Source organism: Phyllostomus hastatus, unplaced genomic scaffold (assembly GCF_019186645.2).
Source record: "Phyllostomus hastatus isolate PE091 unplaced genomic scaffold, TTU_PhHast_1.1 phas_scaffold_1066, whole genome shotgun sequence".
NCBI lineage: Eukaryota > Metazoa > Chordata > Mammalia > Chiroptera > Phyllostomidae > Phyllostomus > Phyllostomus hastatus.
The window spans coordinates 9,808,441-9,836,281 of record NW_025334004.1 but is presented as its reverse complement, the minus strand read 5'-3'; the positions used below and the strand labels follow the sequence as shown (position 1 = coordinate 9,836,281).

At 51.1% G+C, this 27,841-nt stretch overlaps 1 protein-coding gene across 1 annotated transcript in view; it reads left to right on the top strand.

Moving 5' to 3' along the window:
* Nucleotides 1-27,841, top strand: part of TLL2 (tolloid like 2) — a 119,816-nt gene that overhangs the window by 8,752 nt on the left and 83,223 nt on the right. Inside the window, exon 2 of the mRNA XM_045854400.1 lies at nt 17,919-18,029. Coding sequence (XP_045710356.1) covers nt 17,919-18,029 — 111 coding nt within the window. The remainder of the gene's footprint in view (nt 1-17,918; nt 18,030-27,841) is intronic.

The following is a 27,841-nucleotide window of genomic DNA, read 5'->3' as shown; positions in this document are numbered from 1 at the left end:
AAACACAGCCACAGGAGCCGAGCTTTCCCGCTGATCGGTTACAGACCTATCTGTGATCACGCCACCTTCTAACTTCTTCTGTCAATTACCAGTAAATATTCTCAAGCTTGCCTGCACGAGCACTTGAGTGTTGACGTTCACCCCCGAGTCTTTGCCTGCTCCGCCAGCTGGGCCACTTATCTCCCGCCTCATCCTACAATTTGCACCAAGCTTCCTCCCCTTCCTCCCACCTGGGTCCCTGGCTTTGGATTGCTGTGAGTCTTGTGTGAGCCTGTTTCCCACAGGAGCAGGCTACCTTCCTCCTTAACTCTGTTGTGTGCCCCTGGGCCAGTCCTTCTTCCCGCTGAACTGGCACTAGTTTCCTCTGCTCTTCCCCTGGGCTCCCAGACTGCGGTGGCTCACCAAGGGCTGGGCTGCGTGGTGGCAGGTACCAGGGGGTACCAGAGTCTACCTAAGTGCTTAAAACAGAAACCTAAGCACCACCCTGGACACCTGCCTCTTCCTTCCTGTCTCATGCGGTCCAACACAAGTCCTACCAATTCTGCTTCCAAAATTGGGTCTGTCCACTTCTGTCTTTGCTGCCACTGTTCGGTCCAAGCCCCCATCAGCTCTTCTGTGAACTGCTGCAGCAGTGCCTGACCGCGCTTGCCTCTTGCAGTCTGTCTTCTGTGTTGCAGGCAGAGTGATCTTTTCGAGACTTACATCCGATCCTGTTTGCAAAATTCAACCCACTTAGGACCCATGAATGACTTCCCATTGCAGGTGGGATGAGAGCAGTCAGCAGACCCTGTCCCTCCTCTTCATCCAGCCTCCTCCCCTTACCTGCCATGCTCCACCTCCCACAGGCGCTTCCTCCTGCCTGGAAAGACCTCCGGGCTGCCCACCTGGTCAACTCCGGATCATCCTCCAGGACTCAGGCTTTCACGTCATTTCCCCTGGAGGCCTGCCCAGGCCCTAATTTCAGTTGGGTCCCTTCTCAAATCTCTCAGCTCCTTTGTCTCCCTGCATGGCATTTTAAAAAAATTTTTTTTATCCTCACTCACAGACATGCTTAGTGATTTTAGAGAGAGGGGAAGGGAGGGAGAGACAGAGGGAGAGGAACATTGATGTGAGAAACACCCATTGGTTATTTCTCATATATGCCCCCTTCCGGGACTGCAGCCACAACCCAGGCATGCGCCCCAACCGGGAATTCAACCCATAACCTTATGGTTTGTGGGATGACGCTTCCACCAACTGAGCCTTACAGGCCAGGGCCTTGCGTGGCGTTTTTTACGGTCCATAGTGGGGGCAGTCACTGCTGTGATTACTTGCTCCACGTCTGTTGCCACATTAGACAACAAGCTCCAAGGGGTAGAAGCCAGACTCGGTTTCCCAGCCCCCAGCACTCTGTGTGGCACATGGTGGGTGCTCAGCTGATATTTGCCAAATAAAGAACTGAGCAAATGAGATCACATAGGGATTCAGAAAAGGTAGCAACCACTGAGACAATCAAGGAAGGCTTCCTGCTGAGGGGGCTGGTATATCCTGAGCTTGTCCCTGAAGGACAGATGGGATGCAGAGGAGACGGGATGCAGGGGAAGGCATTCCAGGGAGAAGAAGCAGCGTGAGTCAGAGAGAGGCAGCAGGACTGCTTGTGACGTGCCTGGCGCTGGAGGGTTGCCTTGGTTTACTCTGCAGAGTAGGATCAACAAGACTGAAAGAGGCTTGGAGCTGTGCATGTCAAGCTTAGAATTTGAAACATCCCCTAAGAAATGGGGAGCTATTGATGGTTTTTGAGCAGAGGACTGTTACAATGAAGCCCTGTGATGCTTAGGATTTGTGGTGGCAAGAATTAGGAGGACTGGCAGGAGGGGCAGGCCCTGGAGCACGAGGACCAGACTTGGGCTGTGGCCTTGGGGGTAGGAGGGGAGGGAGGATGGGAGAGAGATCCCTCCAGAGCTGAGCCGTGTCGCAGACTCGTCTCTGGAACACACCTGAGCTCATCAAGACGTGCTCAGCAAGCGCTGGGGGGCCTTGAGGTGGGCAGAAAAGGGGGTTATTATTTTTTGACTTTTTAATGGTTTATTTTTATTGTGTTTCATCCATTACCATTTATGGGAGATTATTTTTAACATAAAACAGTTTTTTAAAATTATACAGCTTAGACACATCCACTGGAGAACAGTTAGAAAGGATAGAGAGGGAAAGAAAAACTTTCTAGTGATTCCATTGCCTGGATTCCATTGCCAAAATGTGAACATTTTGTTGTGTATTCTTCCCAGTTTTTCTCTGCTTGTTTATATTCTGTGAAGCCGTGTGTACCATTTCAAACCTGCTTGTATTTCACTTTCACTGAGTGATGAACCTCTTTTCCATGACAGTAAAGATGCTTATATGATAAACGTGTAACCTCGAGTTTACTTGTTTTGTATCCCATTGCGTAAGGGCACCATAATTTATTTAGCCAATCCCCTATTGTTAGACATATAAATTTTTCACCAGTCTTTTTATTTTATAAACAATGATGCTGGGGTCATCCTTGTTGCTAGATTTTTATGTACATTTTAAATTATTTTTTTAGAAAATTTGCCTACACTGCAGAATTGTTGGTAAAAGTATCTGCTTTTAGGGTTCTGATTCTTCCTTTTAAAGTGCCCTTCAAAATTATTTTATTCTTTTGCACCCCCATTAAGATGAACATTTTGTATTTTAGTTTTAAAAACCTTTGCTGGTTTGATAAGAGAAAAATAGTTTGCTATTTCTTTAATTCACCATTACATTGCTATTGTACTTCTTTCTAAAATGATTTTGACCTTTTAAAAATATGTTTTGACCATTTGTATTTATTTTGATGTGCTCATTTCCTTCTGTTCATGCTCTTTTTTTCTATTTGGATGTTTATTTTAAAAAATTTTTATATGTACTCTTACATATTAAGCACTTCAACTCTTTACTTGTCATGTTTGTTATTTTGTTGCAAATGAATTTTGGAGAGATTTTTAAAATGCAGAAAGCTGCTTCAGTGCCCTGCGATCCACTTTTTTCTGTGAAGATGATTGCACGGTTGCATCGGTCAAACTTAGGTTAAATTGCTAGTAATGGACCCAAGCTAATTGGCTGTGTCCATTAGAGCCCAGGTGGGACATTGAAACCACACCAGTAATTTGAAATTTTAATATAAAGGATTATTAACTAGCAAAAGGTGGCTGACTACTAAAGGAGGCAGGAGACTCTAACGACAACAGAAATAGCAGATGTGGGAGCAGCTACTGGGGAAGGAACAAATGTGGCAGAGGGCACCCCCCCAACACCCCTCCCCCCGCCCCCAACTGGGCTGAAATCCTAACTTCACAGAAGTCACTGCGTGACTGTGGCCCAGTGGAGGTCAGAGAAGTTTGCCGAGATGCGCAGGAAAAGGCTGATAAGCCAGGAATTGCCCTTTGGAATACTGGCAAAACTTCAAAGGGTGGGCATCAGTGGATTTCCTGAATACTCCATAGGAATAAGAAAGATGAGATACACGCCCCCCCCCCCAACAAACATTGAGAACCAGTAAGGGAAGTCCCTTCCTCTTGCAGCGTCCCTGCCTCTAGTGCCCTCTACTGACAAAGTCCAGTGTGCCAGCTGGCAATGGAGAAAAGTTTCTAGGGTCCAGCTCCAGCATCCCCAAGCACAGCTAAGAAGAGCAGATTTCGAGTTGAGAGGCCATAGGCAGGACATTGGCTTAACCAAGCTCGACGTTTCTCTCTCATGTCAAAGTCTGGAGGTCTGCAGTCGAGGGCCAGTAAGGAGGTTCTGCTCCTGAAGATCCTCTAGAAGACCCAATCTCCTTCCAGGGGCTCTAGGCTGAGGCCCTTGTTCTCATGGGCTGAGATGGTAACCAGAGCTTCAGCCATCACAGATACAAGCTAGACGTGGAAGGCATGGAACAGAAAAGGGGCCAAAGAATATGCGAGAGGTTTCCCAAGAAATACCATTTGTCACTTTGGCTTTCATCTCATTGCCAGAACTTAGTCACATGGCCACAGGTAGCTATATGGGAGTCTGGGAAGTCTTTCTTTTGGAAGGCCTGTAACAGAGGTGCTGTTATTATGGAAGATGTTGGTGGACAATATGCAGTCTCTGCCACAATTGGCTAAACTTGCTGAATCTTTGTGAGGAAAATTTAGTCAAGATGATAATAGGCCCATTATCATTAACTGAAGGTTGACCAGATACACAAAGATCTTAGAGGAAGGCCTTGTAGAATGTTAGGGCTGGAAGAAACCCGTAGGAGGGGCAGTCACTTATCCTAGGTCACATGGATAGCGGCCGGCCTGGCTAGGGGGGACCATAGGTTTCCTTTGCTCTCCACCTACTGTGTCTTCCCACTCTACAAACTGCTTGGGGCCTCCAGGGGGCCTTCATCTTCGGAGTGAGTCACACAGAATTGCGGGGGTAACTTACGGCTCTAAGAGAGGTCATTTCACAGAGGAGATATTAGGGCTTATGAGATGTGCCTGGGCCTCGAATCAGGCATATACCATGCAAAATTAGAGCCCAGGAAACTTCTGGCTTTCAGGACCTAAGCTGCACCCTTCTCTCCACAACTGAGCGGAGGCCATGTGAGCTCAGGCCGTGGGAATGCAGCAGGTGTGGGACAGCAGTGAGTCATATTCTGCTGGAATTAAGCAGTGAGAAGTGTCATCTTAGGCCAAAGTAGCTATTCACTTTGCCCGTTAGAATCCCACCTTTCTATTTAGCTACAAAAATAATGGGAGGATTTTCTTAGAATAGCTATTTGAGTCAGGGTCCCAGCGGGAAACAGACTTCACCCCAAATGTTTCAGGTGAGGAGGTCTTAATGAAGGGCCTTCCTACAGAGGCAGGGTTATGGGAGGCTAGCAAGCTATCCCGTGGCTGAAGGGACAGGGCACAGGGCAGTGTCACAGGAGCTGGAACTGGGCAGGAGGGGCAGTGGTGGAGGGGTCTGACTGCTGCCAGAGCCACAGCACCAAAGCAGGGAAGAAAGGCCTGCCTATCCTTCTCCTCTTCCCTCGGATCTGCCAGTGTCTACTCCAGGCTGACCGCATCCAGAAGCCAGAGGGAAGGTGAGGGTACAGTCACAGAGTCAGCCTTCCTGAGCACAGAGTGGAACAGAAGGTGGAGAGTAAGTATAAAAAGAGTAACTTTAGCCCTGGCCAGGTGGCTCAATTGGTTGGAGCATCATCCTGTACAATAAAAATGTGTGAATTCAATTCCTGGTCAGGGCACATACCTAGGTTGTGGGTTCGATCCCCAATCAGGGTGTGTAAGGGAGGCAACCAATTGAATGTTTCCCTCTCATATCAATCTCTCTCTCTCTCCCTCTTGCCCTTCCTTTCTCTCTAAAATCAATAAACATATCCTCAGGTGAGGAATAAAAAATGAAAAGAAATAACTTTAATCATAGCATAGGCCTTGCCCCAGATATTCATTTACATGGATGAAAACATTTTTAGTATCTTCACAACATGCATTAGGAAGTAGCCACCGTGGGCCACCTTCGATGCCATGCCTCCTCTGTGCCAGTGGCAGATGTGGCGAATTCATCATGGCTGTCCTTCCTGTGGGTCCAAGAAGTGCTCACAGAAACATCACCAACTGAGTGGGGTTGGCTCATGAGTCGAAACCTATTTGGAACAATAAAACTTAAATAGGCTTGCAGGTATGGCCTACTGCTCATGCTGTAGGGGCTTCTCTTGGGGTGGAACCAGCTTTCAGAGCTGAGTTGCAAGTCATACCCATGTGTGTGTGGCGCTCTCCTAGGTGCTGATCAACCTGGGGCTTCTCAGGTCCTGTGATGTTTCTGGTGAGCACTCCTGGGCCTGAGTTCAGACCAGGTGGTTTTGAGTAGGAAAGCCTTGGCTGGGACAGATGGGTAATGGGGTATGGATGTTGCCAGCATGGTGTGGGGCACGGATGGTAAATAGGTCTCAGCTCATCTGTCACTCCTATCCATTTGTGCTGGCCTTCTGTGGCACCGTGTTGAGAAGGGTTTGAAGGCTGTGTCCAGGTTCAGTGGACAGGAAGACCATGATCCATTAGAGGCATCTGCCCTGGGGGGGCAGGAGCAAGGGGGCACGTGGTTTTCTCACATTTACCATCCCTGCTGTAGGGGAAGAACACTGGTTTTAGAGTCAGCAGACATGGCTTCTTGGTGCAACATTTTGAGCAAGTCGTTGAACTTGGATTTGAGTTTCCTCATAGGAAAAATAAGGACATTGCTTTGATGGCCTTTAAACTCTCTCCATCTTAGGAATTCCATGATTCAAATTAGTTTCTTAAAGTCTTCAAGGTAAAACATGCAACAAATCTGTTTGATCCAATTAAAATATTTCCAACTCCCCGCTCCGGTCTGCCACATGCTTGAGTAACGGAGCTATCTGTCCCTTGCGAAGGCCATTTCCCAGGCTGGAGCAGCTGGAGACCTTGGAGACAGGAGGCCTCTCATACTAAACAGACCCCAACTCTTTAATCTCTCCCAGAAGATCCAGGAGGCATGATTCACATCTCGCCCGCTTCCTCTCCTCTGTCCCCCGCCGGCCCGAACCTCTCCCCTCCTGCTCTGCGAATGCGCCTGAATGCAGAGTTCTGAAATTTAGGTTCATGGTTTCAAAGTTCATGGTCCTGAGAATAAACAAAAAAACTATTGTGGTTGCATAGAGCCGTGGACCCCATTAACACTGCCCCATGAATATTTATAGCGTGAAACTACAAAAGAACATAGAGGCCATATTGTATTTCCTAGAACTTTCTTTCCATGGGGTCCTTTCTCTGTGGGTCACTTTAATGTAAGCTTTGCTTATTTAGTTGCACACTTTAAGCCGATTAACTTTTTACTAAAAAAAAAAAAATCCTCCCTGTTTGTTTGTACATACACTCCCTTGCCAAAGATTCACAGAAAACTGCTTTAAATCCCTCTGCTGGAAACTGGAGGTGAACGAAATGTGTCTCTGGGTAGGATCTCCCTGTAACCCGCCCTGCCTCTGGCCCCTGCGCCCCACCTCGGCCTGTTTCCTGAGAGGAATTCCAGTGGTTCGAATGCTCCATATTTAGTTCCTCCAATAACCTCGGCTTATCTCTAGGTGACCCTCTCATGGAACATTAGCCAGGTCCTTCCTGAGTGGCGAGTTATTGGGGTGGACAAACAGCAGGCCCTGGGTGGATGCGCTACACTCCGCTGACAGAAATTGCTGGGAAACCAAAGGTTGGAGCTTGGAGAGACCTCAGAGACCATGGGCTCCCCTGGTCTCTAAACTTCAGCATCCGTGAGTCACCTGAGCAGGGGGGCTGGGCGTGAATTGAACATGCATATTTCTGGGCCCTGTCCGCAGAGATTCTGATTTCATAAATCTGGGTTGGGGCCTGGGGATCTTCATCTCAACACTCTCCGGAGACACATCGAACACAGGTGGCGTGTGGACCAGGCGTGAGGAATGCTGGGCTGGTTCACCCACGCACTGGGTGAAGAGAAGGCCACCGAAGGGAAAAGTTACTTGGGATGTCTAGTGACACACACGGCATCCAAGCTCCCTCCTCCCCAGTATAGACTATGCCCGTGGCTCCGCGCTGCTTTCACCGGGGCCTTTCGTGGTCCGGAAGTGGCTCTTCTGCGGAACAGCGGTGACTAGGGCCACCAGTGGGCAGCCGACTGAGAACGAAATCACCCGCGGCCCAAGCTGTGGGTGTTGAAACGGAAATCAGGAAGTGGCCCGGCAGATGGAGGTGAGACGAGGTGAGGTGAGTCCCTGCTGGAGGTGACTTCCATGGATAAGCCCAGGTCACTGTTGTCTGTGGAGTGAGCCCTGGGGCACCATTGCAGGGGCTGTGGCCAGGAAGGATTGGGAAGGCCGGAAGGATACCCTCGAGCCGTGTCAGCCTCTTGATCTCGATCTCTGGGTGCCAGGACACAGAACCTCGGAGAGGGTGGGTTTGGTAACAAGGCAGCAGAGTCAAATGGGGCCCCCCTCTGACCGGCTGGGCTTCCTCCTGGCTTCCTGACTCTCCAGTTCTGCAGGCCCCAGGCCAGGGGCCACTGACCCCAAGATCCCCTCAGTGTATCCGGTGGGGAGAGGGGCTTGAAGGGCCCTCCTAGCCAATGCCTCCTGCATTCCGTCCCCTACAAGCACCTCTGCTGGGCTGTCCAGGCTTTGTCAGACCAGTTGCTCATCTGGTAACAGGTTCTCGCCACTGACCCTGAGGTCAGCCCCCACCTCGAATCCCAAGTCTGGAAACTGGGTCCAGTGTGAGGCAGCGAGCCAAGCTCCACGTTCAGACCCCGCGGGTCTGCGTTCCGGCCCTGCCCGCTTCTCGCTGGGCATAAACTCAGACTAGTTGTTCACTGCCCTGAGCCTGGCTTTCCCCCGTGGAATGGGGCGAATGGTTTTCGCCCTTCCTTCCCCTAGGACTTCAGCCAGGAGCATTCATTCATTTACTCATTCATTTATGAAAGTACTCTGAAGGTCCCAGCCACTCCTTGTGACCAGTTCCACCTTGGGTTCCTTAATGGTCCCAGAATTCTGTTTTCTGTGTCTGAGCCTTTCATTTCCTTCTGCTCAGCCTCTCGGTTCCTGTGGCCTCATGTGCTGCCTTGCTGTCACTGTCACCAGTAGTCCACATGGCCGACCCCCCTCTTCAGCCAGGCCCCCCCCTCACTGGGCCCCTTCTGCTCCCGCCCTGGCAGTGCCTTGCTGTTCCTCCCCTCAGGACCTTTGCACATGCTGTTTCCTGGGCCAGCATGCCCTCTTCTCTTGTTACCCACTTGCCAAACCACTACATATACACCATCCTCTTCCTCAAGAGTCACCCCACTGTGAAGCCTGTCTTGAATCCACCCCCAAGGCTGAGTTAGTCACTCCCCTGCACCACGCTTCTGTCTCTTCCTGAGAAGCGTGGGTCACTTGGAGGCAAAGGTGTGTGGCAGCTGGGAGTCGGAAGTGAGACTCAGCCTAGAGCCAGAGGCCACGTCTCTGGAAAAGGAGCACGGGGGTGCGTGCTGCACGGAGTCCCTGCTGCACGGGTTGGAGGAGTGTGGGCAGCCTGGCCCACGGCTGGTGCTCAGCAGTGGTCAGTCCCTCCCACTTTGGTGCCCAAGTCCTGCGAGAAGAACCAAAACACCAGACTGGGGAGGAACAGGGAGACCCGTTCCAGGATAAAGGGGGATGTGTCAGAGGGCGTGAGCTCCCTGTCCCTGGAGGTGTGTGAGAAGAGGCCACTCAGGCCTCAGACGATGAGCTGGACCTGATGACCTGAAGGGCCCCTTCTAGGCCTAGAAGTCCGTAACGCCTGGAAGATGGCCGGGGAGAGCGGCGGCCCCCCGGAGGTGTTCCTCAGGACAGGAGGGCCGTGAAGAGAGATCCCGGGGCAACCACGTTGCGCTTTCTCCGTCTTCCTTGGCAAGTCACGATGTTTGTTAGGGCTGTAGAAGCTCTGAGAAATCCTGCACTCAAGCAAGAGGTTGACTTGAACACAGCGTTTCTTATTAACTTCTCAGAACGTGACCCTTGGGGAAGAGCGGGGGGAGACCCCTAGTCTGGGAATCAGGGAGGCCTCTGTTGACTTAAACACCGGGAAACCTCTTGTTGCCTGCGTGACCTTGACCAGCCTCTACCTCCTCTCTGGGCCTTGAGGTTAAAGGGAAGAAGGCGTTTGGCCTGCTCTCCAGTGAACAGAGTGCTGTGTGCGTCTGTGCTGGGGGAAAGCGAGGGCGGGGTGCTGTGGGGATCCTGTGACGGGGGCCGCAGTGCTGGGCCTTTCCCTGCGAGGCTGGGTCATGGTCATCTTCTGCAGCCTCGAGGGCCAGCCATGTAGACACGGACTCACGCGGGAACATAACAGACCTTTGGAGACTGTGAGGTACTCTACCGATGTTTATCGTCGTTCTCACAGTAGTGTGCGGAAGCGGCTCTTACCTGATTGTGAGGGCTCATCGGACGAACTGCCTCCCAGCTCCTCGTCCTGTGACCTTGAAATCAGCCGCAGCGGGAGTGATTCCACCAGGGAAATCCATGAACTAAGTGTCTCCCCTCTCCTGGCCCATTTCTTTCTTTCTTTTTTTAAATTGTTGGTCAATTATAGTTGTCCCCATTTTCCCCCCTGTTGCTCTCCCCTGCCCTCCCCACCCCCACCTCCCACGTTCGACCCTCCCCCTCCCCCATTGTCTTTGTCCAATTGTTAAAGATCAGCATATCACTGAGTATGTATTATTAGAAAATGCTTCTTTAAAATGAGCTCCTTTTGCATTTTCAAATAATAATTTTTATTTTTCAGATTTATTATGTAATAGCTTTAAAGTTTGCCTCCTTTAAGGATTTTTATTTATGACGTCCAAAAAGCATTTTTCCCATTGTATTTCATAATCCATCCCTGAAATATTTACTAGCCAGAGCTTCCTAGCAAAACACTACCACCGGGTCACAGCTCCGCTATCACAGGCTGGAGTTCCAGTGGAGTCGGCCAAGGCTGGGGCAGATGGTGTTTTCACTGAGGTGCATTTCAGATGCTCCTAAGGCCTACCCATTCAAGGCCTACATTTCTGCGAAGAACTCCCCTGCTTACAGGGGAGCCCGTGAACCCAGGATCACGGCTGATGGAGGCAGAGTGTCTAGCGCCTTGAGTCAGTGCTGCTCTTGAAAGTGTGTGCACAGTCTCCCTGGGGTCTGGTTCACATGCAGTTTCTGACTCAGCAGGTCTGGGGTGGCCGCTGTGATTTGTGTGCGTGTGAAGCTCCGAGAGGACGTTGGTGCAGCCCATCTGTAGGTTACACTTGGAGCAGCCAGGGGTTGGCGGGGGGAAGCAGGAAGTTACTCAGGTGGTGGAACTGCCAGAGCTTTCTCTTTGGAGGCCACCCTGAGCCAGGTTTGGCCGTGGTAAGAATTCAATAGCCGTGTGTTTTGAATGTATGGACTTAGCTCACTCGATTCTAGATATTGTTTAGCCAATTTGTTGGTTTAACTTTTAACTTTTTATATTTTTTATTTATTTGAAATTTATTTTAGTGTATCGTGTGAGTCCTGTTTTGAGGTGCTCTCTTGATGCCCCTTGTGGGTGGGCTCAAGGCGGGGCGCGGGGATGGTCCCCAGATTCAAGTTAAAACCTTTCTGATTCTTTTCTTCCGTCCAACCTGCCCCTGGGCTGCGACTTGATCCACTTTTGCATTTCTTCCGCTTTTAAAGTTCTAAATGCCTTCCAAGCTAGCTCGATGGGCATTTAAATATGAAGAAAGCCTGGATTATTTTCATTTCGTGGCTATGGCCACAATTCTTCTCAATATGAATGGCACCTGGCTTCCAGAGGGCTCTCATAAGTTTGTCCGCCTGCGTGATCACAATGACCAGAGACAATCTACTGGTGACCTCAGCTCCACATTTACTGTGTGGAGCAAGTTATTAAACTCTATGGCCCTCAGTTTATGGGAATAAAGATACTTACCTGCTTGGCTCCTGTGAGAATTACAGAAGATAATGTATGTGAGGCCTTACTCAATCCCTGGACTTAACACAAACGTGAAGAACGTTTGCTGTTGTTATTGTTATTACCATTCTGGAGTCGAATATTGGCCATCCATCCATTCATTCAGTTATTCACTCATTGGTTCAGCCATTCACTTGTCAAATATTCTTTGAGCTACTCTCTGAGGACAAGGGTGGAGGAAGGTGGGCACAAGGACGAACAAGACTTCCTTCTCCCTCGAGGGCTTGCACCGTGTTTTCCCGGTGGGGTGAGGGAGGCGGACACAGGAACAGGTGATGCCGACGGACTGGGATCAGAGATGCGCTCAGGTTGGGGCAAAGGACTGGGGGTGTCTGGAGTAAACAGGCCTTACAAAGGTCCAGAACGTCCTTACCACCGAGCAGCCCAGATTGGGGCCGTGGTTTAACTAAGCACCAAAGGCAACATTGTTTTGGAGAAAAAAGTCCCATATTCAGTATCATCTGGTGTGACCAAAAAGCCGTCCAAAGGATGTGAACGCTGACATGTCACAGTAACTTTGTGGGGAGATATTGTTGTTTATTCCCATTCTCAGCCTCCCGATGAGATGCCCTCGTCCTGGGCCCCAGGGTGGGTGGCGGTCCTCATTACAGACTTCCTCTTCTCCTCTAGGTCCGCATTTTTCAAAATGAGGCTCAGGAAATCTCTGGTTCCGACTCAGTAGAGGTGCTTGTGTAAAACATCAGTTCCCCACCTCGGCTGCAGACCTACTGAGTGGCAGGGGTGTGGGGGCACTGGGTTCGAACACTAGTGTTTGGGACCACTGCTGTGATCTCACAAACATGGTGGTATTAACCAGTTAAAACCACAGGAATGTAAAACATTACCTGCTTACTACCCACATAGGAAAGAAAATAGAGCTTCTTTATTTTCTTTAGCTAAATTGAATTTCCTCTAATAAGCACTCAAAGAACATTTACTATTATTACTGTTATTACTGCTCTGGAGCTCAAGAACATCCAGCCATCCACTCAACAAGCATCTCATACAGGGTGGAAGAAGGGGTCAAGATTAGACTCATCCAGGGACAACATTTCAGCATCTTCCTATTTAAATGATATATTTTGGGTAATTCATCATTTGGGATAAATTTTCAAGGATTTCCCCATTTCCCCCTCTCCCTGCTCTTTGCTGGGACAGAGGCTGAGTAGGATGGGTGTGTTGGGGTTGGGTGGGCATTCAGAGGGGCAAAGGAGCTTATGTGACCTCTTGGCAGCCAGGAGAGGGGACTGTCATCTGAGTCCCTCCTGGTCCATATTGGGGAGTGGTGGGTCTGTCTGGTCCTTGGGGTTCCTGGTCCCAGAGGCACCCACCAAGGGGCGTCTGGCCATCGCTGGTGTCCCAGCACACAGTGCTGGCACCTGCTGGTGAACCCGTGCCCTTGGGCATTTGGCTGTGGGTATAAGTCCTGCTCCGTGGCCTTTTCACCCTGACCTCAGGTCTCTGCTGGTCCTCTGGCCCCCTCTTCACCTCTGCACCCTCCCTCAGCATGAGGGGATGCTGGGTATGGGAGCACCCCTGGGCCCACATCTCTGGGCATTGCCCTCTGCCCACACTGTCCGCCTGCTTCTGTGTGTGCCGGTTGAGGTAGCTTCTCCCAGACACACTGCCTCACTCGGCTCTGCCTTGCGGAGCCGGCTCAGACCCTGGTGTGCTCGGGCTCCCTCACACCACACCCCCACCCCCGCCCCTCCCCTGCCCTCTGACAGGGGCTTCCTCCTACTTCCCCTTCTGCCTGATGGGGACCCCCCGGGTCATATCCATTCACCACCACCCCTTTTCTTGGGCCATAATGCCAGAGGGAGTGAAAATTCACCAGTTTAATGTTTTCAGATATTCCCGTCATTTCCAAAGCAAGCAGACATGGTTAGTGGGCAGATGGTTGGGAAGTAATTTGACCTTGCCCCGGGCATTGAACTTATATAAGTAGAATTTGGAACTCGTTCTCCTTTCATCAATTCATCAGTAAGAATCCCCTGACCATGTTCCAGATGCCAGGCACTGTCCTGGGCACTCGGCAGCTGCAGTGAAAAAAGGAGATAAAGTCTTTTCCCTCATCAGCAGGTCTTCTAGTGGTGTCTGGGGCCCTCGTTCTGCGGCGGCCTCCCAGCCAGGGCAGCCGTTCAACCTGATTTTTGTGCACAATTTTGTACACGTTTTCGCTCTTGTTTTGAGAGTAGCGTGGTGACTGTCTCCCCCAGGGTTCAGAGCTAATGGCCTGTCCTCATTTCCTGACTCGGCCTCAGTCTGTTGGACAGAGTGACTGCCCCTATAGGATCATGCACACTCCTTTCTGGTGGGGGTGTAAACAACCCTTAAAGCAGGGCTGAGAAGCTCTGGCGGGCCCCGGATTGCGCCCTGGCATGGAGAGACCCGGGGCAGAGGACTGTCCTGGTGGCCTCCAGCACTTCCCCAGGCAGTCACTCAACAAACATTTCTGGTTCGCTTCCCTGTGCCACGTGCTGGCGTTAGGACAGCAATAGGCCAGGTAGACGCAGTCCGTGCCTTCCTAAACTGCAAAGAAAGAAGTTAAACTTGAATATTAATGATCTTCTGTTGTGACAATTCTGCAGGGACCGTCAAGTCCAATGGCTGTATTTTTAGAGCCTCAGGTCTTGGGGCAGCTCAGGTGTGACAGAAGCCCCTGTGGCCTCTCTGAGACCTCTGGAACAATGGCACCCTCCGGGCCATTCAGAAAAGAACTGTCTTTGAAAAGACAGGAGATGCAGGTTTCCCCTGGCTGAGAGGGAGCTGTTTCAGAAGTGGGCTTCCTCCATAACTCCATGGATGCGGCCCTCGAACCCCTGCAGTGCATGCGGAGCCACCTGCTCAGGGTGGGAGCCCACCCAGCAGCTCTGGTGGCATCTCTGCCATCGCTTGGGCCGCAGGCAGAGCCCTTCCTGCGAGCTCGGCTCAACAAATGCTTCTTCCTTCCTGCCTTCCTTCCGCAGTCCGCCATTTCCTGTGCCTTCTTCCCCGAGGAGGAGCCACAAAGCCACAGTAGGTGTGAGTTGGCATGAAATTGTGGCCTCTGGGGAATCCCAGGGTGACACCACCTGGGCATGTCATTCCAAGCAGGCTCCTGAGCTGTCTTGAGTTTCCCTACAGTGCATTGGTTGAGATCCTGGAAGGGATCTGTTAGGAAGATCTGTTAGGATGCAGGGTTCTGGGGTGCTGGCTCCCCACCATTGCCTCGGGCTTCTTTAGAACATCAAAAGCCAGTTTCTATCCCCTTTACTGTAGTTTTCACCCCTGGCTCCTAGGTGCGTGTGCACAAACCCAGCTCTGGTAGTTCAGACCGGTACGTGAGCAGAATTGCCCTGAACTTGAGTCGTGGCCCTGCAAATTACTTCCAAGTGGCATGGAACAAATTGCTCAGCCTCCCTGCACAATATACTGGTGTCTATGGAATGGGTAGGGGTGGGACTCTAGATGACTTCCTGAGTCTGGACCTCTGTCCTGGGTGCCTGTCCCCTGGTTGAAGCCTGTAGCTCTGACGCTGAGGAGCTTCCAGGGCCCAGGGAAGTGCTGAGGGATCATGTCATGGGAGGCATTGTCTCCAGCTAACCACAGTCAGCTGAAGACAATGCCTGTGGGATCTGGAGACAGGATGGCGGGGGTGGGGGGACAGAAGGGCAGAGTGTGGGAGCCCCCAGGACCACAGCCTAGGAGACTAGGCTGGATGTGGGAGGGGGCTCTCTGGGTCCTGAGATAGGACGGAGTCCCTTGGCAGGCCCTGTGGTCTTCCTGTGAGTGCTTCCAGAGGAGGGCCACGCCAGCGCCCTCCTCTGGCTGCTTCAGGTAAGGGCGGCCTTGTGTTGGGCGCTACATGAGTCAGTGACCCCCACGGGGGTCATAAGAGTCAGAACATCTCTCGGCCTCACTGCACAGCACCGTTAACACAGGCCACCGTCGAGGATCTCCATGTGGGGAGGATGCAGCGCAGCCGAATGGCGCCAGGTGCCAGCCTCGTGCTAATGAACCCTCACTCATATTATCTCAGCTGATGCTCACAGTAACTTTGCAGGGAAGATATCATTGTTTATTCCCATTTGAAGGATGAGGGAACTGAGGCACAGAGAGGTTAAGTTCATTGTCACGTGTACACAGGCACAACTTTAGCCCTGGTCTGTGTAATCCAGTACTAAACCAGGAGGCATACACAGCATCTCACGTGACGACTTTCCTTAGTGTGTATGAAATAGGATTTCCTGTATGAAATATGTGTGTGTATAACTAGACCCTGGGCCTGGGGCATTTAGAGTCTGGCAGAACTTGGGAAGCGAAGGAAGATGGTTTGGGGGACTGGGGAAAGCCCCGGCTGAGGGTTCTGCCTCTGCCACCTGCTGGCTGTGTGACCTGAGCTAGTCATTCTCTTCTTCTCTGAGTCTCAGTTTCTTCATCTGTAAAATGGGAATGATAAACGTAAAAGAAGTGATGCAGACGGGAAACCCATTATTAATTGTGTAGTGCTACAGAAAATATTATTTCCCACCCCCCGTACCTCCTGCTTTGTATGATCCTCTTCTCCACCTGGGCACTTAGTGGCCTCAGCAAATATGTGTTAGGTGAATATACGGGCGCCATTTAGCCTCATCATCTGGTTGACGTTGTCTGGTTGAGATTGTGCTAAAAAAATCGGAGAAAGGAAGAAGTGTTTCGGGGGTGGGAGGGAGAGCTTCACGGGGGAGGCATGGGTGCTGGTGGTGGGAGCTGAGCTGAGCACTGCGGGGCAGGGTCTCCTGGGTGAGGAGAGCGTGGGGTGGGGAGCCACAGGGACCCAGGGGAACCCAGTGAAGATTAGAGCGGCACCGCTGTTCACTGAATGCTTACTGTGGGCCAGACTCTGTCCCAAATGCTTCACACACTTGTCTTGTATAACTCTCACCAATTCTGTAGGGCATCTGGTACTTCTGTTTCCAGATGGAGAAACTGAGGCTTAGAGAGGTCAAGTGATTTGCCCAAGGTCATGCAGCAAAAGCTATTTAGTTTGATGGAGTCCTGCAGGTTTATTTTTCATTTGGTGTCAGATTCAAAAAATCATTGTCAAGACCAATGTCAGGGAGCTTACTGCCTATGTTTTCTTCTAGGGATTTTTGGGTTCAGGTCTTACATTCAAATCTTTAATTCATTTGAGTTAATTTTTGTGTATGATTTAAGGTAACAATCCAGTTTCATTCTTTTGCATGTGGCTGTCTGGTCTTCCTAACACCATTTATTGAAGAGACTACCCTTTCCCCATTATATATTTTTGGCTCTTTTGTTATAAATTAAGTTCTGGGTTCTCTATTCTGTTCTATGGATGCATATGTCTATTTTTATGTTGATATCATACTGTTTTAATTACTACAGGAAGTATTGTAAACTTTGTGATATAGTTTGAAATCAGTGAGTGTGATGTCTCCATGCCCAGTTCTTTTTAAAAACCTCTTTCCTGTAGTACCTTGTCAAGCACAGTGAGGGTGGCTAAGGCATGCAACTAACATTCTGACTTCCAGTCTCCTCACTTAAAGCTATAAGCTCATTTAGTTCATCATCTACCTTCCAAGTTAATGCAGGGAGTATTGTTGTATTACCAGATACTTTCACTGCATAATATAGGTCACTTCCTCCTAGCCTTTAGTGACAGTTTCCCTGACACCCACCAGGTGGCCCAAAGACAATGTATTTTTGTTCCAGTTGTATACCACTTTTAAAAGCAATTTCTGTATTAGTCAGGATAAAGAGTTTATGCCCCAGTAACAAATGGCCCCAACTCTCAGACACTTATAATAAATAATAGTTTCTGTTTTTCTCATTCATGCTACATATCTATCCTAATCAGCCACCACTCTGCTTCACATCATCTCTGCTCCAGAACCCAGGGTGGTAGAGTCGCCCTCATCTGGAACATTGTCCATCTTCTGGAACAGGGCAAAGAGGATGTGGAGAATCAAACACTGGCTCTTAAAGCTTCTTCCCATGCTTAGTTAGTCAGAGCAGGAAAGTAGCTCATGCTGACATCAGTGGGGCAGGGAAATACAACCTTCCCCCAGGGCAGGACAGGAAGTATTGTAAACAGCAGTGTCATTGATCACATTATGATTTTTCATTTGTATCCTGGGGACTCTGGAAAGAGAGAAACAGCTGTTTTTATTGTGGTGGTTTTGCCCATAGCTGCCTACAGCTAGAGAAAGACAGGGTGACAGGGTGACCTTTCAAAATATCTTACAGACCTAGGCCTTCGATCTTTATGACAGGTGGCCCAAGCCCTGTAGCTTTAATGCACAAGAATTACCTGTTGTTCCTTTTTCTCTGCCAGCTCAATGCCAGGATGACATTTGATTGGATAGTTTGCTCCTCAGCGCCTAGTGCCCTCTGGGGCATCAGTAAAGCTGTTTCTTGACCCTCAGCTTAAATTGGTCCATTTCACTTTTTTCTTCCCAGCTGTCTTTTGGGGAGACATTGCCCTAGATGAAGAAGACCTGAAGCTATTTCATATCGACAAGACCCAAGAATGGATCAAGCAGTCAGTGGCGGAAACGGGGCATCAGACAGGTACGTGTTGCATCCTCCCCCCTGCTCCAGACGGAAGGGTCAGGGGCTCCCTCAGGGGTGGACATGGGCCGCAGGCCATCCGTGTTTGACCTGTCGGCCCAGTGCCCACCTGTCTGTGGGAAACCAGAGGCCGTGGAGCTGGAGCCTCCAAGCACACTGATCCTCCTAAGAAAATCTCGTTGGCCTGTTTATCTGAGGGTTCAGGTTTGAACTCAGTGGGTTCAGACTTGAGCTCAGCTAGGTTCTCAGACTCTGGCCTTGGGTCCAGCACTTCCCACCCGGAGAGGGCTCTGGATGGGATGCATTTAGGGCCTGTCTGACGATGATGCTAATAATGGTTAGCACTGGCAATATCTGTTTTGTTTTGAGGGTATCCTGCACTTGTGTGGCGGACAACCTAGGAGAAAGTCCCCTGGAGCCTGGAAACTCGGGTGGGCCTTCTGACTTTGATTACTGTTGCCCACTCTCCTGCCTTGCTTCCACCTCGGGGTGAATAGTAATGGGACTGTTTTCTCGAGTCCTCCCCTGCCTTCCCATTGAGCTCAGACACCCCATTCCATGGACTGGCCTTCTCAGAGGCAGCCTGGGGGGCTGAGCTGTGGGGCTGGGGGTTGGAGGGGGGGCGGGTAGGGTAGCTGACGATGGCTTATTCCTTGGCGGCTAAAGCTCCTGTGTGCCTGATGCTGCACCTTCTCTGCTGCCTGAGACCCCTCCCCCCACCCTCTTTATCTTTTTCTCGGGGCTTTTAAAAAATTATTGCAGTAAGAACATCATGTGAGATCTACCCTCTTAACAAAATTGTAAGGGTCAAACAACATCAGAAGCTGCAGACACAGTGTGGCACAGCACATGTCTGGGACTTGCTCACCCCATGCAACTGGTATGAATACACCTTTTTCTGACTGCCCATCATGGGCCCAGTGCCATTCTGGATACAGAGAAGTAAGGTATGACCTCTGCCTTCAAAGCGACCTTTCATGCCAGGCAGACAGAGGTTAGGCCTGGACGAGCTCTCTAATAACTACAAGGTTCAGTTTACCTGTCTGTAAAGTGAGGATGAAATCAACACTCACTCCCTAAGGGGTTGGTAGGGTCGACTCCAAGGGTAGTGGCGCGGGTCACCTACACGCTCCCGGGCAGTGGCAGACTTTATCACAACGCCCAATCTAGTGGAACGAGGCCAAAATGTAAATAGCTAAGCTGTAATTCCTCCTGGCAAGTGCTGCAGTGAACCAAGAGCAGTGGGAAGAGGGGGGAGTGAGTGGAGAAGCCAACCTCGGTGAGCCAAGAAAGGCATCATGGGACTGGGCACCCTTCGGTTGTGTCTTAAAGGGGGTGTAGGAGCTCCTTTGGTGAGCAATCAGGAAAAGGCATTTCAGGCAGAGGGGAAGCTATGTGTGAAGCCAGGGTGTGAGGGGGGCTGTCTTCATTCAGGGAGCAGAGGAGAGGTGTGGTCGCTGGAGGGTGGCTCTTCGAGTGGGTTGTGGTAGAGACATTTACCCCAGAAGGTTGGCTGGGGCAGATGGCGAAGGCACCCATTGGAGCGGGAGGTGGGAATGTGCCCACAGTGGGGGTAACGCCCAGGATGATCGATGCCTATGAAGTTAATGAGCCAGGGCACTCCCCTGTGGGCTGGAAGCGTCCTGCCCAAGGCTTCTGGACTGGAGTGGGATGTGACCTGCTCAGCTTTCACTCGACATGGCTCCGGTCGAGTCCTCTCTCCCACTGCTCTTCGCAGCCCACCAGCTGCCCTGAGGATGCTGCTGGGTCCTGGCTGGCAGCCTGGGCTGTCTCCCCATACTGCTTGCTCATGACGGTGGTGGGGGAGGGGTTGTCAGGTAACCCCTACCCCTGCTGCTGACGTACTTGGTGGCACCCAGAATATTCCTCATGACTTGGGTGCCTTGCAAGGCTCTGAGGTTCCATTAAAGCTGATTCACCAATTCTTCATTCCATCCTTTCCTGGCACAAAAGGCCCTGTGATCTGTTATGCACTTGGGAGGGAAGGAGGAGAAGATGCTGTCTTCAGGCTTTTGGGTGTGGTCTCCATTCATTTGTCCATGCACTCATTCATTCAGTGAAACCTCTACTGAGTGTCTGCTTTGTTCCAGATCTTGTGTTAAATCCACAAGAGAAGGTATGAAATGAGGTTTCTCTTCTTAAGGATTCACCAGCTAGTGGAGGAAATAGGTGCAGAAACCAAAAAGAGTGCTGCCGCGTCAGAGGCGATGCGGGGAGGGATCCCATGAGGCACAGGGGCAGGGGGGCGCCCAGGCCTGGGGACATTACTGAGAGGGGGAGAGTCAGAAGGGCTCCCCAGAGAAGTGGGTCCTGGGGGGAGCAAGGAGTTGTCCAGGCTGAGGAGTAAGGCGTCAGAGCACAGAGAAGGACACTCCAGGCAGAGGGAGGGCTTCTTCTTGGGGTGGGAGGGGGATGCTGGGAAATGGGACAGCAGGTCACCATTGAGATGGTGATGTGGCCTCCTTCTTGTCCAGTGATTGGTTCTCTCTTTCTGTGGAGGGGGGAGTGTGCCCAGCGTGGGGGTGCTACTTGCATGGCCCATGAGGCTGGAGAGCAACTACAGGGACAAGGCCAAGTCCTGAGCTCCAAGCCAACCACAGGGTTGGGGGCAGGGGAAGAGCAAGAGGGCAAAGGTTGTCGTGAGGTCGGGGCAACCCATTGCCAGTGCCTGGGAGGAGGGAGGAGGGTTAGGTCCTTCTGAGCTTCTCTCTGGTGTCTGTTTCTATGGCTGTCATTCCTTAGGATTTGGGGACCTCTTATGTGTGGTTTGAAAAGTTTGTTCAAATTTTAAGTGGGGTTTAAGAAACCAAATTAGTTTTTACACCAATATACACAACCTTAATTGAGCTCTAACGAAAGGAAGCATCTTTTCCTAGCCCTACAGCTCCAGCCAATCACACACTTGCCCAAGTTCCTAACTGGAGGCCAGAGAAGTTGACCTGATTGTGATCTTTATGTGGTTAAAATTATTTTTTAACTTTTTTTTTGCATTATTACTTAAAAATGGTGAACTTCACATACATCCCCGTAAGCGCCACCCAGAGCAGGGTGTGGCGCATTTCCAGAACCCCAGAGACGCCCTCGAGGCCCTCCCCACATCCGCGCCTGTCCGCAGTCTCCGCGGTCCAGCCTATGTGCTGCAGACCCATGTACCTGCGTAGAGGGGTCGCGCAGGACGTGTTGCCGCTGTCTGCCTCCACTCGGCTTTACGCTGTGAAGTCCCCCCACGTTGCTGAGGGAAGCAGTCGTTCGTTCTCTCTCGTCGTTGTGTGGCATTCCGCGGTATGAATGCAGCCGAGTGTGTTCATCCTTCTGTTCTCAGACGTTTGGCAGTTCACGTTTTCGGCTAAGATAGATAAAGCTGCTCCTGGCATTCCTGTACGTGTGTTTGGGTGGACACAAGCCCTCGTTTCCGCTGGGCATAGACCCAGGGGTGGGGTTGCGGGTCATAGGGTGTGTACAAACTCAGCTCGGGTGGATACTGTCCAACAGATTTCCGAAGTGGTCGTACCGATGTACACTGTGTGTGGGTACGTATTGGTTTGGAAAGCAGGAAGGGGGCCATGTGGGACCCAATGAGGCCTTTTGGGTCTTGGTCTGTGTGGCCAGGGGACCCCCCCCCCGCCACCCGCCGCACACTCTCTGGGCCAGCCCAGCAGTCGGTTGACACCCACCCACCATCACAGAATGCTCGGGGTTGCCCCTGTCAGCCATCCTTGCACTGCCCTTGGGGGACCTGCCATGGCTCAGCACAGGGGCCCAGGGTCGGCAAATGTGAGATGCCCCAGAGAGGGCCCGGGGCACCAGCACCACCCCCCCTTCGTGCCAGCGGTGCTCCCAGCTGCTGGAGAGCTGTCTGTGGGGAAGATCGCCTGAGGATGCTGCCATGGAGGGAGGCCTAGTAACCCCGCCTCCGCCTCCCTCGGAGTACTACTCCTGCGCCGACTTGGTCCGCCTTCTGCCTAAGAATTTGGAAGCCTGTTTTCTCTTTTATTCTCCCCTGTGCGCTGAGAGCGAGCAGAGTCTCTCAGAGGTGGATCCCCTCTGATCCCCAGAAGTGGCCCAGCTCCTTATACCTAGAAGGCACTGGCCAACAGTGGTGGAGAAGGGAGAAGGAGCAGGCAGATGGAGACTTGGCGGACCCTGGAGCCAGCTCCCCAGGGCCTAAGAGATGAAGAGGTCCAGCAGGGCTGTGCTTCCAGAAGGGTGGTTATAGCACTGGTCGCAATCACAGGCTTTCAATTCAGGCTGCCTGGGCTTGAATCTTTGAGCTGGGCCTCAGTTTTTTCATCTGTCAAATGGGAATAGTAATGTTCTAAGGACAAAAAGAATATGAGTGAAATGCTTAGCATAGTGTCTGGCTCATAATAAATGCTCAATAAAATCAACTCTGCCTCTTCCTTCTTATCATTATTATTATTAGTAGTGGTGGTGGTAGTAGTATCTCTTTCTAAGTTTTTAAATTGTTGTTCAATTACAGTTGTCCCCATTTTCCCCCCATTACTCACTCCTCCCCTACCTCCTCCCCACCTCCCATATTCAGTCCTCCCCCACCCCAGTGGTAGTAGTATTTGCAGGAAGACCCCAGACCTGAGAGGGTGTAAGGTTAAAGTGGAGAATGGAACACTGGGGGCTTGGGTCTGAGGCCTTTGAAGCATGTACCTACCTGGTGTTTCTTCCTTCCCGAGTCTGATGTTATTTACTTTCCCAGTGTGTTTTTTTCTGGCAAGGTAATTTTTATCCTGATTACTTTTCTCTGCGGACTAACAGTACTTTGCATCTCTCTAGAGTAGTTCTTTTATTTTCAGAATGGGAATAGCTTTATTGTTCTTGCTGATTAAACTAATACTGCCAGTGGTTTAAAAGAAGCCCAATGGTTTACAATTGTAGAAAGTGAAAATCCCCCCTTTCCCTAGCCCTGGGACCCCACAGTTACCTTTCTGCTGCATCCCTTCCAGCCTACTGCCTTCGGGCCATGTGCACGCAGGTACTTTTAAAATGTAAAAGGGTTTTTTTCACCAACTCTTGTGTGCACCGCATGTCTCACCTGCCAGGCCTGGTGGACACCTTGTGCAGGACTGTAAGGTCTGTTGCATCTGAGTGACTGTAGTTAACTGCGCCAGTTTGTCGGACTAATCCACGTGGATGCAACAGACACGAAGGTTGTGCCTCTTTTTCTGCAATGTTTTTTCTATTAGAAACATTACTACTGTGAACAGTGTTGTGCATAAATCTTTAAACATTTGCTTTGGTTCAAAATAAATTAAAAAGGAAACACACATTTATCCCCATTTTGTACTTCCAAATGTTTGAAAGGATGTACTGTGTTCTTCGGTACAGGTTATCTCATTTCCAAGCCTGGGGAAGTCTGCCTGTTTTGGGGGGCAGGGTGTGGGGCATGGGGAGGAGGGAGACTCAAAGGTGAATCCCTGGAGCGGGTGGGATGCAGTGCAGCCCCAGGCCGCCTTCCCTGCTTCATCCGATGAGCTTGGAGCTGCTTTCCTGGCTGCAGAATGAAACAATGTCATTGCACTAGAAGTGACCTAGTTGGCTTCATTTCCTGGGAGAGCCCAACATCCGAAACTCAGCGGCAGAACCCAGGTTCCCCATCTCCCAGGCCGTGTGTCCTCCCCTGTGCCGACTTGGCTGCCGTGCAGCCTGTTAGGGAGAGCGGAGAACAGAGGTGCACGTGCGCATGACTTTGCCCCCGCTGGTGAGTGGGCTGCACTCTTTCTGGGCCAAGGTGCGAGCAAAGGCCTTGTACGCGGGTTGGTTTAAGAGCCTACTCAGGGTGCTGCGCTGGCCACAAAAAAGTCACCGAGGGCGCTGGGACCCCCAGCAGGGTTTAAGGTTAAAGTGGAGAATGGGAACACTGGGGGCTTGGGCCTGAGGCCTTTGAAACATGTACCCACCTGAAGAGAGAGCTGAGAGAGGGCAGAGTCTGTAAGCTCTGGGTGTCCCACAGGTGGCCCAGCTCCTTGGACCTAGAAGGCACTGGCCAACATTGGTGGAGAAGGCAGAAGGAGCCCCCTTCTTGTTCACTCAGGGCCCCAGGGGTGTGGATCAGTACCGAGCAGTCTCCCTGCCCCTAGTCTCTCTTCCCATCCTGCTTCCAGGTGGTCTTCCTTCCTGGCCCTGACCTCGCAACCACCGTCCTGGACTGAAGAGTATCCCCTGCCTCCCACCCAAAATTCATGCCCACCTGGAAGCATGTGACCTTCTTTGGAAATAGAGTCTTTACAGATCTAACTAGTTAAGGGTCTTGAGATGAGATCACTTTTGACTTACAACAATGGCAAGTCCTTATGAGAAGAGGGGAGGACACAGACAGAGAGAGGAAAGCACAGGAGCAGGGAGGCAGAGGTCGGAGTGATCAGCTGTAAGCCGAGGAACACCAAGGACTGCGGGGGCCGCTGCAGCTAGGAAGAGGCAAGGAAGGATGCTTCCGGAGAGACTTCAGAGGCAGCATGGCTCTGCCAGCACCTTAATTTCAGACTTGCAGCCTCTGGAACTATGAATAGATTTCTGTTGTTTTAAGACATGCGCTTTGTGGCAGTTTGTTACGGCAGCCCAGGAAACAAGCACAAGCACGCTCCTGAGAACCCTTCCACGGCTCCCGGTCGCTTCTCAGAAACATCCCTTGGCCTGACCCCCAAGGCCCTCCACGCTTTGTCCACAACCTGCATATCCAGCTCCCAACCAAACACAGTGATGCTCTGTATAAGCCCCGATTGACCTTCCTTCCAGCCTCTGTTCCACCTTTGCCCTCTGCTCCAAGTCCCCATTCTACAGAAAAAGAAATGGTGGCCCAGAGAAAGCCAGTGACTCATTCAGGGCCCTCCAACTGCTGTGCGTAGGGCACAGCTGCCAGCTGGGGGGGCCACTGGGGTTGACTCTGCTGTTAAAAATTCACCTCGTTTTGTGCTTGGAATTTCCCCCAGTTTTCGGACAGGCCTATCATCTTGCCCAGGAGATGTGGAAGTGAGTGGCAGCAGCGGTTGGGAGGTGTGCGGGGGCAAGGAGGCAAGAGCACACTCTCGAGGGAGAGAAAGTCCACTGTGCATTTGATTTGCAGTGAGAAGAATGGAGTTCTGGGCAGGCATGGGCCAAGCCGTTCCATGAATGGGGCCCTTGAATGAACGTTGCAGCTTCCTAAAGCTGCTAATCGGATTAGCTGTGTAGTGAAGGAAGTACTTAGCGGGACACACACACACAGATGCGCACACACACCCTCCTGCATCCTCTTCGACGGTGCAGGCCCTGACCCCACGCTGCCAAGTCCTGAGACCCCGCTCCTCGAACCACACAGGAGGCGAAGGAAAGGCCTGTGCAGTTGATGCTGGGGACTTTCTGTATGTTTGTTTCTTCCCTAAAGAGTCCAGGAAGACCAGGCTGCACACTCCCATCTTTGCAAAAGTCTGGAAACCTGGAGAGGAAATCTCATCCTGAATGGATCTAATTTCTTGACCTTTGTAACCAAGACTCTGAAAGGGGAGATGGTGCTAATTACTTATTGGCTCTGATGGAAGCTGATGTTCCGAGCCTCGTCTATTCTGAGCCACTGGGCCATGTCCATCTCTATTGAAGAAACCAGCCTTGCTCTAAATCCTCATTTCCTAAGCTCCTGCCATCTGTGCCGGGCGTCTGCACGAGCCTACCAGTGTGGGCATCCAAGTCCAAAACAATGTATCAGTGGGTGCAAGTCACAGATACAAGTTCGGATAGCTTGCCTCCCCTCCCTGGGCCTCCTCTCTAGGTGACGAAGCCCCTTCCACCTGGCAGACCCTGTTGGCTCCTGGGGTTCTGTCTGCTCCTCTGGCCGTGACTTTGAGTGGCACACATTGCCTTCACTTGGTCTCAGTGTCCCCGCCTGAATGGAGGGTCACATGAAACCACATCCTCATTTCTTTCAAGCCAGTCTGAGCTCTGGTGTTGAGCTCCGGGTTTCAGTTTAGAAAAAGAAAAACAGGGAAGCAGAGGCCGTGGAGCGTGGAAGGGCTGAATTCGGGCACAGAAGGTCCAGGTGTCCCCGTGAAATACCCACATGTACTACCCGGGCTCCCGGGCTCTGCCTTTCCAGGTCTGAGGGTCTAAAAAAGACCCAGCCTGCCTCTACTCTCAACACTTTGTTTTAAAATTAAATTTATTGGGGTGACATGGGTTAATAAAATTACACAGGTTTCAAGCGTACAGTTCTGTGATACATCATCTGCATGTTGCGCTGTGTGCCCACCACCCACAGTCAGATCTCCCACCACACACTTGACCCCCCTTCACCCTTTACTGATCCCCGCAACCCCCTTCCTTCCGGTAACCCCCGTACTATTGTCTGCATCTATGAGGTTTTGTCTGTTTGTTTTTCTTTTTGTTCATTTGTTGCTTCCAGTTTTATATCCACATATGAGTGACATTATATGGCTCTTGATTTTTTTCTGTGTGAGTTATTTCCTTTAGCGTGATATTCTTCAGATCCATCCATGTTGTTGCAAATGGCAGTATTTCATCTTTTCTTATGGCTCAGTAGGACCACAGCCTCTATATCCTGTCATCTATGGAAGGACACTTTGGTTCTTTCCACGTCATGGCCACCATCCCTTTTACAAGATGCCACAGAGAGCCACCACTGCCCCCATTCTTACCCGAACACAGTCAGTCAGCAGCACCCCTGGCCCCAGTAAAGAAAATTGAAGAAAAGACGAAGCCGTGTCTACAAATCTTGGGGAACGACTCCTCTGGAGGAGGGGCTGAAAGACCACCGTCTGTCAATGGGACTGCTGAAAACATTCTCACCCGAGAGCCCAGCCTGATGCTGGAACAACAGAGGGAGGGCCAAGACGGAACAAGGACAAATCGCAGCTATTGACAGTCGGGCGGACACAGCAAGGCACACACTGAAAGGCCACCTGCGATAACAAGGACAGGAAGAGGCGCGGCCTCATCAGTGCACGGCGCTCATCCTTGTCTCTGACCCTCACCTCTCAAAGGCAGGCGTGGGGATACCACGCCTTCATAGCTCAAGGGGACAGGACGAGTGGCGATGCCAGCAGCTGTTTCTAGAAGCAGTGGAGTGTAGAGGCTGAAAGCGGGCCTTTGACATTAGACACAGTTAAGTCCAGGACTTGGAAACACACTTTTAGCTACGAGGCTCTTGCGTGGGATTGTTTTCAGTGGCCGCATCCACAGACTAATTTTTCAGCCCCTCCTTCTATGGAGACGTTCCCCAAGCTTTGCAGACATGGCGTCGTTTTTCTTCAGTTTCCTTTACTGGGGGTGGGAGTGCTGCTGACTGACGAGTGTCCAGGTAAGAACCGGGGCAGTAGAGGTTCCCTGTGACATCTCGTAGGAGGGAAAACGTCCCCGAGCTTATGAGTGAATGCCCGGTTACATTCTTGCTGAGCAGTTGGTTGGGTTCAAGTCCATCTCCTCTCACATCGTGCAATGCCAAGTGCCGTCTCTGTGACCTTGGGTGGCCTCTGCTGCTGGGGCCACCGGTTTGGAAAGCTGGAGAGGGACAAGAAGCTGGCAGGGAGCAATCTTTCTCATCCTTTCCACAGTCTTCTCAAGAGCTTTGGAGAAGGGGGTGCTCAGAGAACAAGGTCTAGGTGACTTTTTTTCTCTTAAGTTGACACCTTGTGGTTCATAAACCCCTTTGAGAATCTGATGAATATTGTGAGCACTTCTCTGAGAAAAAGGTACACACATACACACAAAATTTTGCTTTCAACTTCAAGACGTTGAATTGCTCTATGGATCCTAAGTTATGAAACTCTGGTCCACGGCCTCCCTTTCCT